The 17,134-nt window shown below is 38.8% G+C and overlaps 1 protein-coding gene across 4 annotated transcripts in view; it reads left to right on the top strand.

The window, feature by feature from the left end:
* Positions 1-17,134, top strand: part of HIVEP1 (HIVEP zinc finger 1) — a 197,764-nt gene that overhangs the window by 89,576 nt on the left and 91,054 nt on the right. For all 4 annotated transcript variants that reach the window (XM_066268381.1, XM_066268382.1, XM_066268383.1 and 1 more), the window contains exon 3: positions 2,249-2,302. In XM_066268381.1, the coding sequence (XP_066124478.1) occupies positions 2,249-2,302 (54 nt within the window). The remainder of the gene's footprint in view (positions 1-2,248; positions 2,303-17,134) is intronic.

Below are 17,134 nucleotides of genomic sequence, written 5' to 3'. Positions count from 1 at the left end.
CTATGCATTTGGTATTTTTCTTTTTGAAATAACATAACTATTGAATGCAGGATCCACTTTCTGCTTTAAATATTTGTTTTTTAGTACTATTTTCAGTTTCACTCATTTCATGAGGAATAAAGTGTATAAATAAGAAAAATTATATTATTTCCAAAGGTTGTCTCTATTCATAAATCTTATTCTGTATATGATAATTAACAGGTAGTAAATAATATACTGTAATGGGGAATGCATTTGTCAGGATGAAAATGTATTTATTTATTTTTCTTTTTTGTGACAGTGAGAGACAGAGAGAGGAACAGATAGGGACAGACTGGGAGAGAGATGAGAAGCATTGATTCTTCGTTGTGGTTCCTTAATTGTTCACTGATTGCTTTCTCATATGTGCCTTGTCTAGGGGGGCTATAGCAGAGCAAGTGACCCCTTGCCAGTGACCTTGGGCTCAAGCCAGGGATCCTTCGCTCAAGACAACCACCTCAGGGTTTCAAACTTGGGCCCTCAGCATCCCAGTCCAATGCTCTATTCACTGCACCACTGCCTGGTCAGGTGGAAATGTAGTTATTTTTGGCCAGAGCTGATAGTAGTGTTCAGTATTTCTGACTCTCCATGTCCTTTATTCTGCTCCACCTCAGCCATGATTTGGCACCCTGTGTGGATCAATGTGCAATTGAAAGAAGTTTGATTAGTACTTGGAAGGTTCTCTGAATTTCTGGTTTTTCAGGCAAGACTGATGGGGAGGAGGCAGGTAGAGAGAGTTTAAGTATCCTATGTTGGGATCTGTGCCTTTTATGTATTTGGGGAAGGATGGCTTTTTGAAGGTTGCATCTTCTGTGGCTAGTAGTGGGAGGTTTATCATTGGAGATCATTTTGATGGCTGATTGTGTATGCTGGAAGGCATAAATGGCTAAAGTACCAACATTTTGAAAGCATTTAAACTATGCTTCCATGGGCTATCTAAAATACTAAATAATTATTGGTATTGTATTTATTTCAGTACAAAGAGTACCCTGGGCATTTTATAACTTTTACCATTATAATTAGCACATAGACCACTGTATTTAAACTTGTAATTGATTACTGTCAATCATCAAATATATATATCCTTATAAAATTTAAATAGTTGTTCAACGCCAAAGTAGAACATGTGCTAATTTACAAAATCCAGTTGTGCCCACAACCTCAACTCAAAAAACTGAAGGCCCTGGCCTGCAAGCACCCCCCTTCCCCATTCCTTCCATAAGCAGTCCTTCCAGGTCTTCATTAGTTATTGCTTCTGGCTTAGACCTACTGGTTCAGAACTTTGTGTCTATATTAAAGTTCTGTGGTCATTAGTTTTTATTTTTTTAAACACCAATAAACATTTATTTTCTCAGTTTCTGTACAACAGGGCTTCTAAACGGGAGATTTTGGCTTGGAATTTCTCATGAATGTAGTTACTAGTTTTATATCGTTATCTCTTTAATGCAGTATTCTACCCACATATTTCATAGACAACTCTATCCTGTTATCAAGGCTTGGCAAAAGTGATATGTGTCATGCTACTCTTCAGCTCATTTTCTTTATTTTTCTTTCTTCCATGTTTGACTTTAGTCTTAGATCATCTACAAACTTTGCTTAGACTTATTTCTAAGTTAATAGGCATTTCTTATATCTCTGATAAAATCCCTTTGGGCATTTACATGTCTTCATCAGAAAAGTATTATTTTGCTACTTTTATTAGAAAGCTATATATTTTTTAACTATACTTCATTATTTTAAATACACTAATTATTTGCATTCTGGAACGTTAATTGCAAATGGTCTTCCTGTCTTAAGACCCTGATGGCGAACCTTTTTATAAAAACCGCCCACTTTTAAGTGCTGGTCAACCTGGTCCCTCCCGCCTACTAGTGGGAGGCCCAGCTTTCATAGTGGCCCAGTCGTGGTGCTGTTTGGTTGCTCCTCTACCGCCTACCATGAAAGCTGGAATGCCCACTAGTGGGCGGGAGGGACCAGGTTGACCGGCACTGCAAAATTGGGCGGTTTTTATAAAAAGGTTCGCCATCACGGGACTAAGACATGACTAAAAGGGAATATCAATATATCATTACTTTAACAGTTTATACATGTTTGTTTCATAAATAGGTAATTCATTCAATAAATATTTCTCTGTGTCATGAAGTGTTTATAGGAAGTATGTTTGTTTTCCTGGAGATTCTTTTATATGGTGAATTAATTGATTTATAAAATTTTCTTTTGTTTTTCTTAGACAAAATTGAAGAAGCACAAAAAGAACTTAATGGGGCAGAAGTGTCAAAAAAAGGTAAATGAAAATCAACCTCAGTTTATTCTTGCAGAGATTTCTATATAGATACCTTATAATTGTAGCCTTTACTAAATTAGTGTTAGCATATGACACTTAAAAATTAAGTTAAACTAATTAGTTTAAACTAATTGATACCTAAAAATATACGGACTTTGCTTTATATAATGTTTTAGCTACATAACATATTTTATAATTGTTTCCCACCTATTAATGTATTGCTGATAGGACAGTGATTGTTCTAGGAGTGGATGTGCTGGCAAGAGTGAAGTTTGTTGTACCTCTTTTGAAAGTCTGTTTATGAGACTTCCATAGCAATAATAGAATTAGTACAATGGATGCTGATGGCTGTATTCATGCACGTGTATATGTATGTTTATGTGATGCAGTATTTTTTTGAAACGATAAAAATCTGAGACAACAAAAATAACCTAAATGCTAATCAGTGGAGAAGTGGTTGAAAAAAAATTGTAATAAATTCATAGTTGGGATTTTATATACCTTTTTAAAAATGTTAATTATTTCAGTGAACTGTGATAATTTGTTGCTAATTGAGAATGAAATTGCAATATAACACCTAAAGTACGATACATTTTTTTTCAGTGAAAATCATTCATGCATACAGCACATGCAAACACATATACTGTTATATAGGATTTGATAAAGTTTGAAAGGATTTATGTACAGATATCTGTACAGTGTTGGGAGAAAGGGCAGAAGAAGTTGATAAACTTTTATAGTCTCTGTGTCCTTTTGCTAGTTACAGTAGGTATAATTTTGTATAAAAACTAAGAAGTTTAAAGGTAAAAATTGGTTTTCATCATAGAAATCAGTCCGATTATCCAGGTAATATGAAAAAATACAATGACTGTAGAACAACCAATGAGGTGGGGAAGACAGTGAGGTGGATAGTGTTTCAACATTATCTGTTAAAGAGTCAAATTGATTTAAAAGGATATAAAGTTTTCTTTATGGCATTTATATTTCATGATTTTTTATTTCTTTGGCCCTGTTATATCTTCTAATTGCAGTGTAATATTTTAACAGAGTAAATTAACCATGTAGGATTTCAACTGAATGTCTTTTACTTTTTAAATATCTTTTAAATCTAGTTAGGTTCCCTAACTAGGTGATTTTAGTGGAAATCATTTCTGCCTGTCCTGTTCTCCATCTCTCGGACCAGCCTGTGAAACCTCCAGGATTGTCTGGGGTTGGTAGGAATAATTACACTGTGCTCAAAGCAAACCTTGAAGATGGGTCCTCGCCTTGTTTTTCCTCTCTGCCTTCCCCCCTTCCATGGAATCTGTGAAAGATCCATATAAAATATGACCCTTTAATGACATTCTTGCAGAAAAGCAAGCATGGAAAGAGGAGAGAAGTCACCATAGCCATGCTGTGCCTCTGAAAGGTTGACTAAAAATCCTTTCCCCACACAGCTGTAGGCAGAAAGCATTTAAGATACTCAGGCTGTGGTCAATCTTGAACTTTGTTTTTCATAGTCAGCCATTTTCACATCTAGTAATGGTTTAGAGCTGCTTCAAGTAGCAAAATAAATGTGTGCTTGTCTTCCTTTTCCTTCTTTCTTATCCTGTGGCAAAGACTTTTAAGAACAGTGAGCTAAATGCCTGAGAGGAAGGAGGAAATGGAACAAAGGTTCTAGAAAAAGAAAATGGATAATGAGGTTTAGAATAATTTAGTGGGCTACATTTGGCAGGCTACACTTATTTACAACCTAGGATGAATCCCAAATGAGCATTGTTCTGTGCAGTTTGCTGCTTAAAATTGCTACTTGGTTTTCATTTTTACATACACATTCTGGACAAATTAAAAATAAAATAGTTTTCTTTCAGATATAATTAAGGAGTATTACCAGTTTGTCTTAACAAGAGATAAAATATTTTAGTAGTAAAGGTGTTGAGATTTCTCAAATCTTTGCTTGCTGAGCGATTTTATTAAAGGAAGTTTAGTTCTTCCTTTGAAAATTGTACTTTAAAAATTAAATTATTTATCCCTGGCTGGTGGCGCGGTGACTGGAGTGTCATCCCAGGGTGCTAAGGTTGCTGGCCTGATCCTGGGGTCACCGGTTCAAGCAGTCAGGGTACATATGAGAGGCAGTCAGTGAATTTACAACTAAGTTGAACAAATTGATTTTTCTCTGTCTTTCTCTCCCTCCCCCTACTCCTTTTTCATCATCTCAAAGTCAATGGGGAAAAAATGAGTTATTTATTGTTTTTATTGATTAAAATAATTCATCAAGGAGGGATCACTTTTCCACTATTTTTTTCAACATGCTTTATTTTCCCTCTGCAAATCTGACTTTTTTCTTCATCTGGCTATGTTTTACAGTGCTCACAGGCATACTAAGGTCTCATCCCCGTTGTGGACACTGGTCATTAAGGCTCTTTCTCTCTTCTTCTTCTTCTTCTTCTTCTTTCTTCTTCCAAGTCCTCCTTCTCCTCCTCATTTTCTTCTTCTTTCTTCTTTCTTTTTCCTTCCTCTTCCTCCTCTTCTTCCTCCTTTTCTTTCTCCATCTTCCTCTTCTTATTCATTAGGACACATAGCTAATTTATCTTGAGAAGTTTTACATAATGGTAAGCTCTTAAAAAAAACCTTGTTCATTGATAGATTAAAATAAATACCTTTCCTGTTTTCTAACATTTTAAGGAAAGATTAATCTGTAATATGGTGTCATAGAAACTTACTTTTATCCATTACACACCAATAAAATATAGAAGTGCTCTAAATTATGTTAATGTATTTTCTTTCTGCTTATGAATAAAAATCAGATGACTTTGATTTGATTTGGTTTTAACCAATTTAGGGAAAAATATAGCATGCAACGTTTGCCAAGTTCTCCATTTTGTCATTATATTCGTCCTTACAGTGCTATTTACTCGTTCTTAAAATCCATTGTGCTTGGCACTATTTCTATAATCAGTGTGTGGGATTTAAATAAAATAGTGAATGTCACAGATGTAGTAATAAGGAATATGTGTAAAGTAAACTGGGAAGAATTAAATAAATCATTTTATTAGGAGAACTTTTATGTGCTATCTCTTGAATAAGCTTTAATTTTAATACTTTTTTTAAATTAAATTTTATTTATTTTTAATGGGGTGACATCAGTAAATCAGGATACATATATTCAAAGATAACATGTCCAGGTTATCTTGTCGTTCAATTATGTTGCATACCCATCACCCAAAGTCAGATTGTCCTCTGTCACCTTCTATCTAGTTCTCTTTGTGCCCTTCCCCCTCCCCCCTTCCCTCTCCCTCTCCCCCCTTCCCCTGTAACCACCACACTCTTATCAATGTCTCTTGGTCTCACTTTTATGTCCCATCTACATATGGAATAATGCAGTTTCTGTTTTTTTCTGATTTACTTATTTCACTCCGTATAATGTTATCAAGATCCCACCATTTTGCTGTAAATGATCCGATGTCATCATTTCTTATGGCTGAGTAGTATTCCATAGTGTATATGTGCCACATCTTCTTTATCCAGTCATCTATTGACGGACTTTTTGGTTGTTTCCATGTCCTGGCCACTGTGAACAATGCTGCAATGAACATGGGGCTGCATGTGTCTTTATGTATCAACCCGGGGTGCAAAGTCACCGACCAGGAAGAGGGACAAAAAAGAAAAAGCAAGAAGATAACCTCTCAAAATCAAGAATAATCTGCATACTTTATAACCTATCCCATTTTATTATATTTGTTCATCTGTGTCTCTTATCTTCATTCTTGATTTTTTTTTTTTCCTCCTCCAATTTGGTCGTTTAATTCTCTGCCGGTCTTACTTTCTGCTGTCTTTGAACTACACTACCCATAAGTGTTACATCTCCCATTATCTTTTCTCTTCTCTTCCTTTCTCTCTATGAGGGTTGCACTCCAAAACCCTCAACTCTCTCTCTCTCTCCTCCTTTTTCTTTTTTCTTCTTTTAGTGGTTCCCTCTTTTTTTTCTCTCTCTCTCTTTCTTTTCTCCCTCTATATTAGTTTCTTCCTTTCTCCTTTACATCCCCTCTCATTCAAACCTCAATAATGAACAGATTATCTTATCTGGGACTCAAACTTATGTTTGTGGCATTGTGGGGGGTTTTTACTTCACCTTTTTAACTCACTAGCAGTGCTCCCATCCCTGGCTCTCCATTTTATCTAGTTCTTGTTCCACTAAATACAATAGTAATTTTTTAATCCCCCCCCCCCCCCGTTTTCCTGTTTCCCTCTTATTCCTTTCATCATAACTCTTAGTCAGCCAACACTTAAAAGCAAATCATTTTATTCTTGACCCAAATTTTTTCCTTATTTGCTTTTTGTGGGTCCATACCGCCCCCCCCCTTTTTGTTTTTCCTTTACCCCTTTATTACTTCTCCCCAATTCAGGCCCTCCATTACAGGTATTGTTTGTTCTATTTAGGAAAATATAATTCACAGTTCACCACAAGATTTTTCTCAAGAAAGAGAGGAGAGGAGAGGAAAAAAGGAGGGGAAAGAATAATTCCCATTTTTTTCAAATTTTTATTTTATTTTTCTTTATTTAATGATTAATTTTTTTAAAAAATTCAATTTTTTTATTTTTTTAAACTTTTTATTCTTTATTAAATTTTAATACTTTATTTCAAATTTTATCATACAGTATTTGACAAATTAATCTATGTAAGCAATGAAAGCGTAAAGCATAAGAATAACATGGTAATCGGTGATTATAGTACACAGTTTAAGAACTGGCATGTTGGCCCTGGCCGGTTGGCTTAGTGGTAGAGCGTCGGCCTGGCGTGCGGAAGTCCCAGGTTCGATTACCGGCCAGGGCACACAGGAGAAGCGCCCATCTGCTTCTCCACCCCTCCACCTCTCCTTCCTCTCTGTCTCTCTCTTTCCCTCCGCAGCCGAGGCTCCATTGGAGCAAAAGATGGCCCGGGCGCTGGGGATGGCTCCGTGGCCTCTGCCCCAGGTGCTAGAGTGGCTCTGGTCGCAACAGAGCAACACCCTGGATGGGCAGAGCATCGCCCCCTGGTGGGCGTGCCGGGTGGATCCCAGTCAGACGCATGCAGGAGTGTCTGACTGCCTCCCCGTTTCCAGCTTCGGAAAAATACAAAAAAAAAAAAAAAAATGGCATGTTGCTAGTACTGTTGCATAAATGTGCGTGATAGTCTTTATTGCAGCCCACTGAATGCTGGGTACACTGAATGCCTATTGGGAAGTATTTACTGTCCTCACTTAGTGTTCATCATTTTAGTGCTGCTTAAAGTTAATGATGTATTCTTAAATGATACACTTTTTACTTTTGACTGAGTTTGAGCTTGAAGAATGAAAGTATACAAATGTAACAGCTTTTTCACTCAATATTGTTTCTAAGATTCGTGTACAATTATTGTATGTAGCTGTTTCTTTTAACTGCTGAATGATAACTTCATTTAGTGACATAATTTGTTCCTCCATTCTTGTGTTGATGAACTTGAGTTATTTCTACCTTTCTGCTGTCACAAACAGTGCCACTGTGAATATTCTCAGATCCTTGTGCACCTGAGTGGACTATTTTTTTCCTGGATACTAATAATGTCAAACATGTCTTCACTTGCACTTCTTAAAATGCTTGCTAGTATCTTTTATGCATTTAAAAAATCTTAATATATTTTTTAATATAGTTTAAATAACAACCCTTTATCCATTTTATGTGTTTTAGTTTTGGGCTTTATTTTTCTTTCTTTGAAGTACCTGTTAATAAACAGAAGTTCTTGGTTTTAATCAATCAATTAATCTTTTTCTTTTATGATTAGTATTTTTTGTTGGGATTTTTTGTTTGCTTGTCTTAAGAAATTCTTTCTGCCCTGGCCGGTTGGCTCAGCGGTAGAGCGTCGGCCTAGCGTGCGGAGGACCCGGGTTCGATTCCCGGCCAGGGCACATAGGAGAAGCGCCCATTTGCTTCTCCACCCCTCCGCCTTGCCTTCCTCTCTGTCTCTCTCTTCCCCTCCCGCAGCCAAGGCTCCATTGGAGCAAAGATGGCCCGGGCGCTGGGGATGGCTCTGTGGCCTCTGCCCCAGGCGCTAGAGTGGCTCTGGTCGCAACATGGCGACACCCAGGAGGGTCGCAACATGGCGACGCCCAGGATGGGCAGAGCATCGCCCCCTGGTGGGCGTGCTGGGTGGATCCCGGTCGGGCGCATGCGGGAGTCTGTCTGACTGTCTCTCCCTGTTTCCAGCTTCAGAAAAATGCAAAAAAAAAAAAAAAAAAAAAAAATTCTTTCTTACCACAAGGTTTTAACATATTTTTTGCTTGTTTTCTTCTAAAAATCTTTCACATTCAGATGAAAAATTCCTCTGGAGTTGATGGTGTGAATTAGGGTTCCAATATCTTTTATTTTTAATCAAATGGAGAACATTTGTCCCTGCAACATTTATTGAGTCGATTCTCCCTTTTCTGTCTCACATTAACTTTCTCTGAATGTATGTGTTAGTTTCTTAGCTCTCGGTTTTATTCATGCATGGGTTAATATCATAGTGTGTTAGTTGCTATTACTTTATTGTCTTATATACAGGAAAGCAGATTCCTCTAGTTATTCTTTTTTCAGGAGTATTTTGACTATTTCTAAATTTTTTTGGAACACTGTTTGAGATTGAATTGAACTTAGGGCAAACTATTGTCCCAGTTTTCAGGTTTCCTATCCATAAAGATTATATGTGTGTGTGTCCACTTTATATATACACATATACACACAACTTTTTTTTTTTTGTATTTTTCTGAAGCTGGAAACGGGGAGGCAGTCAGACAGACTCTCGCATGTGCCTGATGGGGATCCACCTGGCACGCCCACCAGGGGGTGATGCTCTGCCCATCCAGGGCATGCTCTGTTGCAACCAGAGCCACTCTAGCGCCTGGGACAGAGGCCATGGAGCCATCCCCAATACCCGGGCCATCTTTGCTCCAATGGAGCCTTGGCTGTGGGAGGGGAAGAGAGAGACAGAGAGGAAGGAGAGGTGGAGGGGTAGAGAAGCAGATGGGCACTTCTCCTGTGTGCCCTGGCCGGTAATCGAACCTGGGACTTCCGCACGCCAGGCCGACGCTCTACTACTGAGCCATCCAGCCAGGGCCTACACACAACTTTTTTTTTTTTTGAGAGAGAGAGGTAGGCAGAGAGGGACAGGAATATCGAGCTGCTCCTATATGTGCTTGACTTGGGAATTGAACTGACAACCTCTGTGCTCCAGGACAACACTCTAACCAACTGAGCTATCTGACCAAGACTTAACTTTTGTTGTTGTTGTTGATTTTGAGAGAGGAAGGGAGAAAGAAGGATGGGGGAAGGGAAGAATTCACTGTTGTTCCATTCAGTTGTGCGTTCTTTGGTTGATTCTCGTGTGTGCTCTGACTGGGGATTGAACCTGCAACTTTGTTTGCAGACAACGCCCCTAACCAACTTAGCTGACTGGCCTGGGAAAGATAATATATTTTTGATACTTGTATTGTCATTAATGTTTTATTTTTTTTTCATTAGGACCTTGTACTTCATTGGATTTATTTCTTATGACTATTTATTTGCTGATTGATTGTACATGTATGTGAGAGAGAGTGAAATTGTTTTCTGACAAATAGAAATGCAATATTCATCTTATCTCCAGCCACCTGGTTAAACTCATTCATTCTGGAAAATTTCTTTAAATGCTTTAGAGTTTCTTGTAATCAGTGATATCAGCTAAGTTTCTTTCTTTTTAAATTATTATTTATTTTTCTTGTTATTCAGTTGGCTCCAGTACACTACCAAAACAATGGTAGTGTTGACATCCTTGACTTGTTCGTGATTTTAAAGGGAATTTTTCTATTATCTCATCATTAAAATACTTGATGTCTTTTTATGGGAGGATTCAGTTTGTTTTCCCCTCAATAGTGGGGGTCTTTGAGTTCTGTTCCTACAACGACATAACCCAAATTTTGGTGTAAGCTGAAACACATCCTAGCTTATATCACTTACCTATCCTAACACAGTTGTAAAATCATAATCTAGAATAAGAACACAAGCCACAAAAAAGGAGAAAGGGCATAAATATAGGAGCTATGATAAGGGCCAAAAAGTCCCTAAACAAAGCAACACAAATGGAACACTGGCACTTTTAACAGTCCAAAATGGCATAGGCAAGCATTCTGGGGACTGCCAACTCCCTCATTCACCCCCTTACTGATTGACTGAGTTAAAATGTGATAAAACTTGGAAGGTCATTAGCAATTTACAAAATGAAAGGTTACTTCGATCCTGCCAGCTGAATGCTAGTCTAGTATTTTAATGATATGTCTGAACTAGACATTTTTAAAGAAATGCTGTTTTATTATTTTAGTATTATTATAATACCAGTTAAGTGTGTATTTTCAACAAGTCATTGTTCTTGGGTTTATAAATTAATTACTGGGAAACAATGTATTAAAATGAACATATTTAATGGGTGTTTATTTTAAATAACAATGTTTATAAATTCTTAATACTAAATGTTCTAGAAAATTTATCATGTTATTCTTGTGAAGTTGTTACTTCATTATTTTACTAAGTAAATTTTTATTATGCATCAGCCATTCTTTTTAGCCCTGGTAAATAGATAAGCAGGAAGAATTTAAAGCCTAAAGGAACCCATAAACCTTAACTCAGTTTTTGCCCAAATTATCATAAAATCTGAATTGGTAGAATACAATTCATGAGGTTTTCTGTAGACAGTGCTTAACAAATTGCCCTTGGGAAAATAGCAACAGATTATCTATTTTTTTACAAAAGAATGTTATCTCCTTTTAATATTACTTGGAATTTCAAATTTAAATATTCAGGTTTCATGAAGTGTTCCATTAGCATGATAGATGTGCTAGTTACTTGAATTACAGGAAAGTTAGTGTTGTTTTATAGATATGTAATTGTTTATTGCCATTTTATTCTTTAAAGCTGTATTCCTCTTTTGCTATATTCCTTTTCTCCTTTGATATGTTTACAACAAGCCCCTTAGCATTTCTTGCAGCCTTGGTTTGGTTGTAGTGAATTCCTTGAGTTTCTTTTTGTCTGGAAAGCTTTTTATTTCTCCTTCAATTTTAAATGATAGCCTTGCTGGATAAAGTAGTCTTGGTTGTAGGCTCTTGTTCTGCATTACTTTGAATATTTCTTGCCATTCCCTTCTGGCCTCAAGTGTTTCTGTTGAGAAGTCGGAAGTCATCCTTATGGGGGCTCCTTTGTAGGTGATAGTCTTTTTTTCTCTACCAGCTTTTAATATTTTCTCTTTATCACTTAGCTTTGGTATTGTAATTATGATGTGTCTTGGTATAGATTTCTTTGGGTTTTTCTTTAATGGAGTTCTCCGTGTTTCTTGAACTTGTGAGATGTTTTCCTGCCTTAATTGAGGGAAGTTTTCAGCTATGATGTGTTTGAACAAAGTCTCTATCCCTTGTTCTTTCTCTTCTTCTTCAGGAACCCGTATGATGTGGATGTTATTTCTCTTCATGTTGTCACAGAGCTCTCTTAGAGTTTCCTCAGACTTTTTGAGTCTCTCTTCTTTTTTCTGCTCTGCTTCCATGTCTTCATTTATCTTGTCCTCTAACTTGCTGATTCGATTCTCAGCTTCATCCATCCTTCTTTTAATTCCTTCCATTGTATTCTTGATTTCTGATGAGCATCCTAACAATCATTATTTTAAACTCTGCATCTGGTAATTTGCTTATATCTGACTCATTCAGGTCCTTTTTTAGGGGATTTCTCTTGATTCATTTGTGTTGCATTTCTCTGACTTCTCATTCTGACTGTGTCAAAGAAGGTTTTGGCCACTGGAGTCTACTGGGTGTGGCCTCTGTGTTCCCTAGGTGTGGTCTCTGTGTTCCCTAGGTGTGGTCTGTCTGCAGGCCCACCACTTCCTCTGCTGCTGCTGCTGCTAGGGTGTTCATGTATGGGCGTTGCTGGTGCCTGCCCACTGGGACTGTTGCTGTGGTCTCCGCCTCTCCTTCACGGGAGTGGCTGTGATCACGTGCTCGGGTGTTCAAGCCTCGGGGGCCTTGGCTTTTGTCCCACCCCTGCGGGTGGCGTTATGCTTGGCCCTGAGGGTAGGGTTGAGCACCTTTGCTCAGTTGCGGGTCTCCGCCTGATTCCGGGTTTTTGCCCTGCCCTTGCAGGAGGAACCCGCTCCTGGGACGGATACAAGCCTTGGCTCCACAGGCCGGGCAGGACTGCGTGCCCAAGCTCAGTAGTGGGACTCTGCCTGTTCTGGGCTTTTGGCTCCACCTCCACAGGAGGAGCAGGATCCCAAGTCAGGTCACAAGCCTCAGTTCTGCGGGCGGGGCAAGGCTGTGCTCCTGCGCCCTTGCTCAAGGGCGAGTCTCCACCCGTTCTGGGGCTCCTGCCTTTCCCCCACAGGCTGGATTGCAGGCAGCCCACAGCTGGGCTTGACCACTTTTGTATGCCCCCTCCTCCCCAGCTGTGCAAGACTGAGCTCACACCTGGGCCTCAGTGGTGGCCAGCCGGCTTCCGCCCTTACTGACAGAACCACGCTTCTGCATCCCACCGCCGTCAGCCCTCAGGCGAGCCTTCAGCCATGTGGGTGGGAGTGCTGAATCTCAGACCCTAACACTCTCTATTGTAGTCCCGAAAGCTCCCTACTTCTAAGCGCCTCTGCTCTGAGTGCCGCGGGAGTGCTTGTTTGGTTGGTGCCCTGCTTCCCTTTGCTGGTATTGCTGTTTCCAGGGGAAATATTTGCTTCAGATTTGGGGAGTGACTCATTCCAGAGGTTAGGGTGGCTGTCTCTCAAAATGTTTCTCCCTGTGCCTAGATTACACTCTCTTCCTGCTACTCTGGTCCTCTTCTCTCTTCCCATCCCCCGGAGCCCCAGGTGAGTGGTTGTGAGAGAGGTTTTCTGCACGATCCCTTTAAGAAGAATCCTGGGTCTGAGAAATCAGTCTCTTTCTCACAAACAGTATCCTGACTTGTTTCCAGCAAAATACTGTCCATGCACCTCTTCTAGGCTCTGGGTCTGCGGGCTGGGGCTTTGTTCCTGGGACTCAGGACCCTCCCCTCTCTGCTAAAGTCACTTCCCGCCACGCGAGTCTCTCCCAGCTGCCATTTGTTCCGGGGAGCTGGACAGCCCTCTCCATGTTTTCGCTTTTCCTACCAGTCTCAGTGTGGCTTCTTCTGTGTTCCTTGGTTGAAGAGTCCTCTTAGTTTCATCCAAAGTTGATTTTTCCAGGTGATAGTTCTTAAAATTAGTTTGTAATCCACTTTGGTTCTGGGAGGTGGAAGTTGGTACTTCCGCCTACTCCATTGCCATCTTGTCTCTCCAGTTAGTGTTCTTTTAATTACTTTTTTCCAAACAAACATACAATTTATTTTTTACTATCATATATACATACTAATTAGAATAAAATGAAAAATACCCAAGTGTTAAGAAAATAAGGCACTTATAAGCTCACCCCCTAGAGATAATATGTAATGTTAAAACATTAATATTTTATCAATTCTAAGGCACCATATTTTCTTATTTTAGCATCTCTGAAACTGAGATGCTCTTATGCTGCACACCCTGGCAGAAGTCATGATGTAGTTGTCATTACCTATGCATGTGTGACCTTGTTCACAATGCTTTATATTGTTGTCACTTCAGAATACTTAGAAACATTGCTGGTACAACATGAATTATTTGCGTTCAAATTTATTTCACCATGATTTGGTTTTTTTTATTTTTAAATACTTTTAAAATTTTTTATTCATTTTTAGAGAGACAGGAGAGAGAGAGAGAGAGAGAGGGAGGAGGGGGAGGAGCAGGAAACATCAACTCTCATATGTGCCTTGACCAGGCAAGCCTGGGGTTTAGAACTGGTGACATTGGTGTTTCAGATCGAAGCTTTATCTACTGCACCACTTCAGGTCAGGCTGATTTGGTTTTAAAGGACAAATTTACTTTTTATATAGAAAGACATGGAAACAGCAGCATGACACGTGATAGAATCTGATAAATTTAGAAGGGCTTGTTTAATAAGTTAATAAAATTCGACACTCATAATTGGCAGTTTTTTAGTGGAATATACTGTAAAGTATAACTGATGGTATCATATATTATTATCTATATTTCATATCTACATGACTAGCTCTAATTACATAGATAGAGTGTAACCTGGTTTTTTCACCTCACATTTCCTGTCAGGATTATTGCAGATTGACCTAAGGCCAATCTGACTATCTGGCCTAATCAATAAGGAGGTCAGTGGGGGTATACAGTCATCCCTCACAATATCACGGTTCACTTTTCACAGTCTCACTGTATCTCGGATTTTTAAATTGTATTATATACATCTAATTTTGTATCGCGATTTTCCCTACTATATTGTGGGATTTTGTGGTACATGGGTATCTTTATATATTTATTATTTTAATTATTTTTGTGATAAAATAAACAAAATAAGTGTGGGAAAGGTTAATAACAGTGTGGGAAATGTTTATAAGAGTGTGGGGAGGGTTTATAAAGCCTTAAAATATATATAAATAATAAATATAAGGTTGCTACTTTGCAGATTTTCGCCTATCGCAGGGGTTCTGAAACCTAAGCCCCGTGATAGATGAGGGACCACTGTATTAGAGTGAAAACAAGTTTTAAACCAAATTCCATCCAGTAAGTAATGTGTAACCAGCAGTCACTAGACGCCCATGTCCATATGTCCTTATATATTGATACTTTTGTATTGATGAAATAGATTTGTAAGTATGGAATTGCTGGATGAAGGGTATACACATTTCATATTTTAATAGATTGCTTTCCAAATGAGATGTAAAAGTTTTATTCAGTGGCTATCAGAAATATTTAATACCGTATTTCCCCATGTATAAGATGAACCCTTTTTCAAAGAACTTGGGGTCTAAAAACTGGATGCATCTTATAGAGTGGTTGTAGATTTTTTTTTATCTCCAAAATAATGATGATTGGAAGATTTGTAAAAATTGTAAAATCCAGCTCAATTAGTGAATTATTACATTATAGAAGCCACTTTCTGTTTACATTTGTTACCCAGCATCTAATAAACACAGGTGCATGCGACATATACCTTTTCGGATATTTACCAGTTTTAACTATTTTTTTTTTTGGTGGCCTCCCCTCCCCCAACCTTCTCCCTCTCCTCCCCCCCACCCCGTAACCCCTACACTCTTGTCCATGTCTCTGAGTCTCATTTTTATGTCCCACCTATGTATGGAATCATATAATTCTAGTTTTTTCTGATTTACTTATTTGCTCAGTATAATGTTATCAAGGTCCATCCGAGTTGTTGTGAATGATCCGATGTCATCATTTCTTATGGCTGAGTAGTATTCCATAGTATACATGTACCAAAGCTTTTTACTCCACTCGTCTACTGACAGACACTTGGGCTGTTTCCAGATTTTTGCTATTGTGAACAATGCTGCCATAAACATGGGGGTGCATTTCTTCTTTTCAAACAGTGCTGTGGTGTTCTTGGGGTATATTCCTAACAGTGATATAGCTGGGTCAAAAGGCAGTTCAATTTTTAATTTCTTGAGGAATTTCCATACTGTTTTCCACAGTGGCTGCACCAGTCTGCATTCTCACCAGCAGTGTAAGAGGGTTCCCTTTTCTCCACATCCTCGCCAGCACTTATTCTGTGTTGTTTTGTTGATGAGCGCCATTCTGACTGGTGTGAGGTGATATCTCATTGTGGTTTTAATTTGCATTTCTCTAATGATTACTGATGTTGAGCATTTTTTCATATGCCTATAGGCCATCTGTATTTCCTCTTTGGAGAACTGTCTATTCATGTCTTTTGCCCAGTTTTTGATTGGATTGTCTTCCTGGTATTGAGTTTTACAAGTTCTTTATAAATTTTGGATATTGGCCCTGGCCGGTTGGCTCAGCGGTAGAGCGTCGGCCCGGCATGCAGGAGTCCGGGGTTCGATTCCCGGCCAGGGCACACAGGAGAGGCACCCATTTGCTTCTTCACCCCTCCCCCTCTCCTTCCTCTCTGTCTCTCTCTTCCCCTCCCGCAGCGAGGCTCCATTGGAGCAAAGATGGCCCGGGTGCTGGGGATGGCTCTGTGGCCTCTGCCTCAGGTGCTACAATGGCTCTGGACACAACAGAGCGACGCCCCAGAGGGGCAAAGCATCACCCCCTAGTGGGCATGCCGGGTGGATCCCGTTCGGGCACATGCGGGAGTCTGTCTGACTGCCTCCCCGTTTCCAGCTTTGGAAAAATGAAAAAAAAAAAAATTTTGGATATTAATCCATTATCATATGTATTGTCAAATATATTCTCCCATTGTGTAGTTTGTCTTTTTATTCTGTTCTTATTGTCTTTAGCTGTGCAGAAGCTTTTTAGTTTGATAAAGTCCCATCTGTTTATCCTGTCTTTTATTTCACGTGCCTGTGGAGATAAATCGGCAAATATATTGCTGCGAGAGATATGAGAGAGCTTACTGCCTATGTTTTCTTCTAAGATGCTTATGGTTTTATGGCTTACATTTAAGTATTTTTATCCATTTTGAGTTTATTTTTGTGAATGGTGTAAGTTGGTGGTCTAGTTTCATTTTTTTGCAGGTAGCTGTCCAATTTTCCCAACACCATTTGTTGAAGAGGCTGTCTTTACTCCAGTGTATGCTCTTACCTCCTTTGTCAAATATCAATTGTCCATAAAAGTCTAGGTTTATTTCTGGGTTCTCAGTTTTGTTCTATTGATCTATATGCCTGTTCTTATGCCAGTAACAGGCTGTTTTGAGTACAATGGTCTTGTAGTATAACTTGATATCCGGGAGTGTGATACCTCCCACTTTATTCTTCGTTTTCAAGATTGCTGAGGCTTTTCGTGTACTCTTTTGATTCCAT

The sequence above is a fragment of the Saccopteryx bilineata genome, chromosome 3, assembly GCF_036850765.1.
Source record: "Saccopteryx bilineata isolate mSacBil1 chromosome 3, mSacBil1_pri_phased_curated, whole genome shotgun sequence".
Taxonomy (NCBI): domain Eukaryota; kingdom Metazoa; phylum Chordata; class Mammalia; order Chiroptera; family Emballonuridae; genus Saccopteryx; species Saccopteryx bilineata.
Note: the sequence above shows the minus strand (reverse complement) of the source record. Positions and strands in the feature narration are given on the sequence as shown.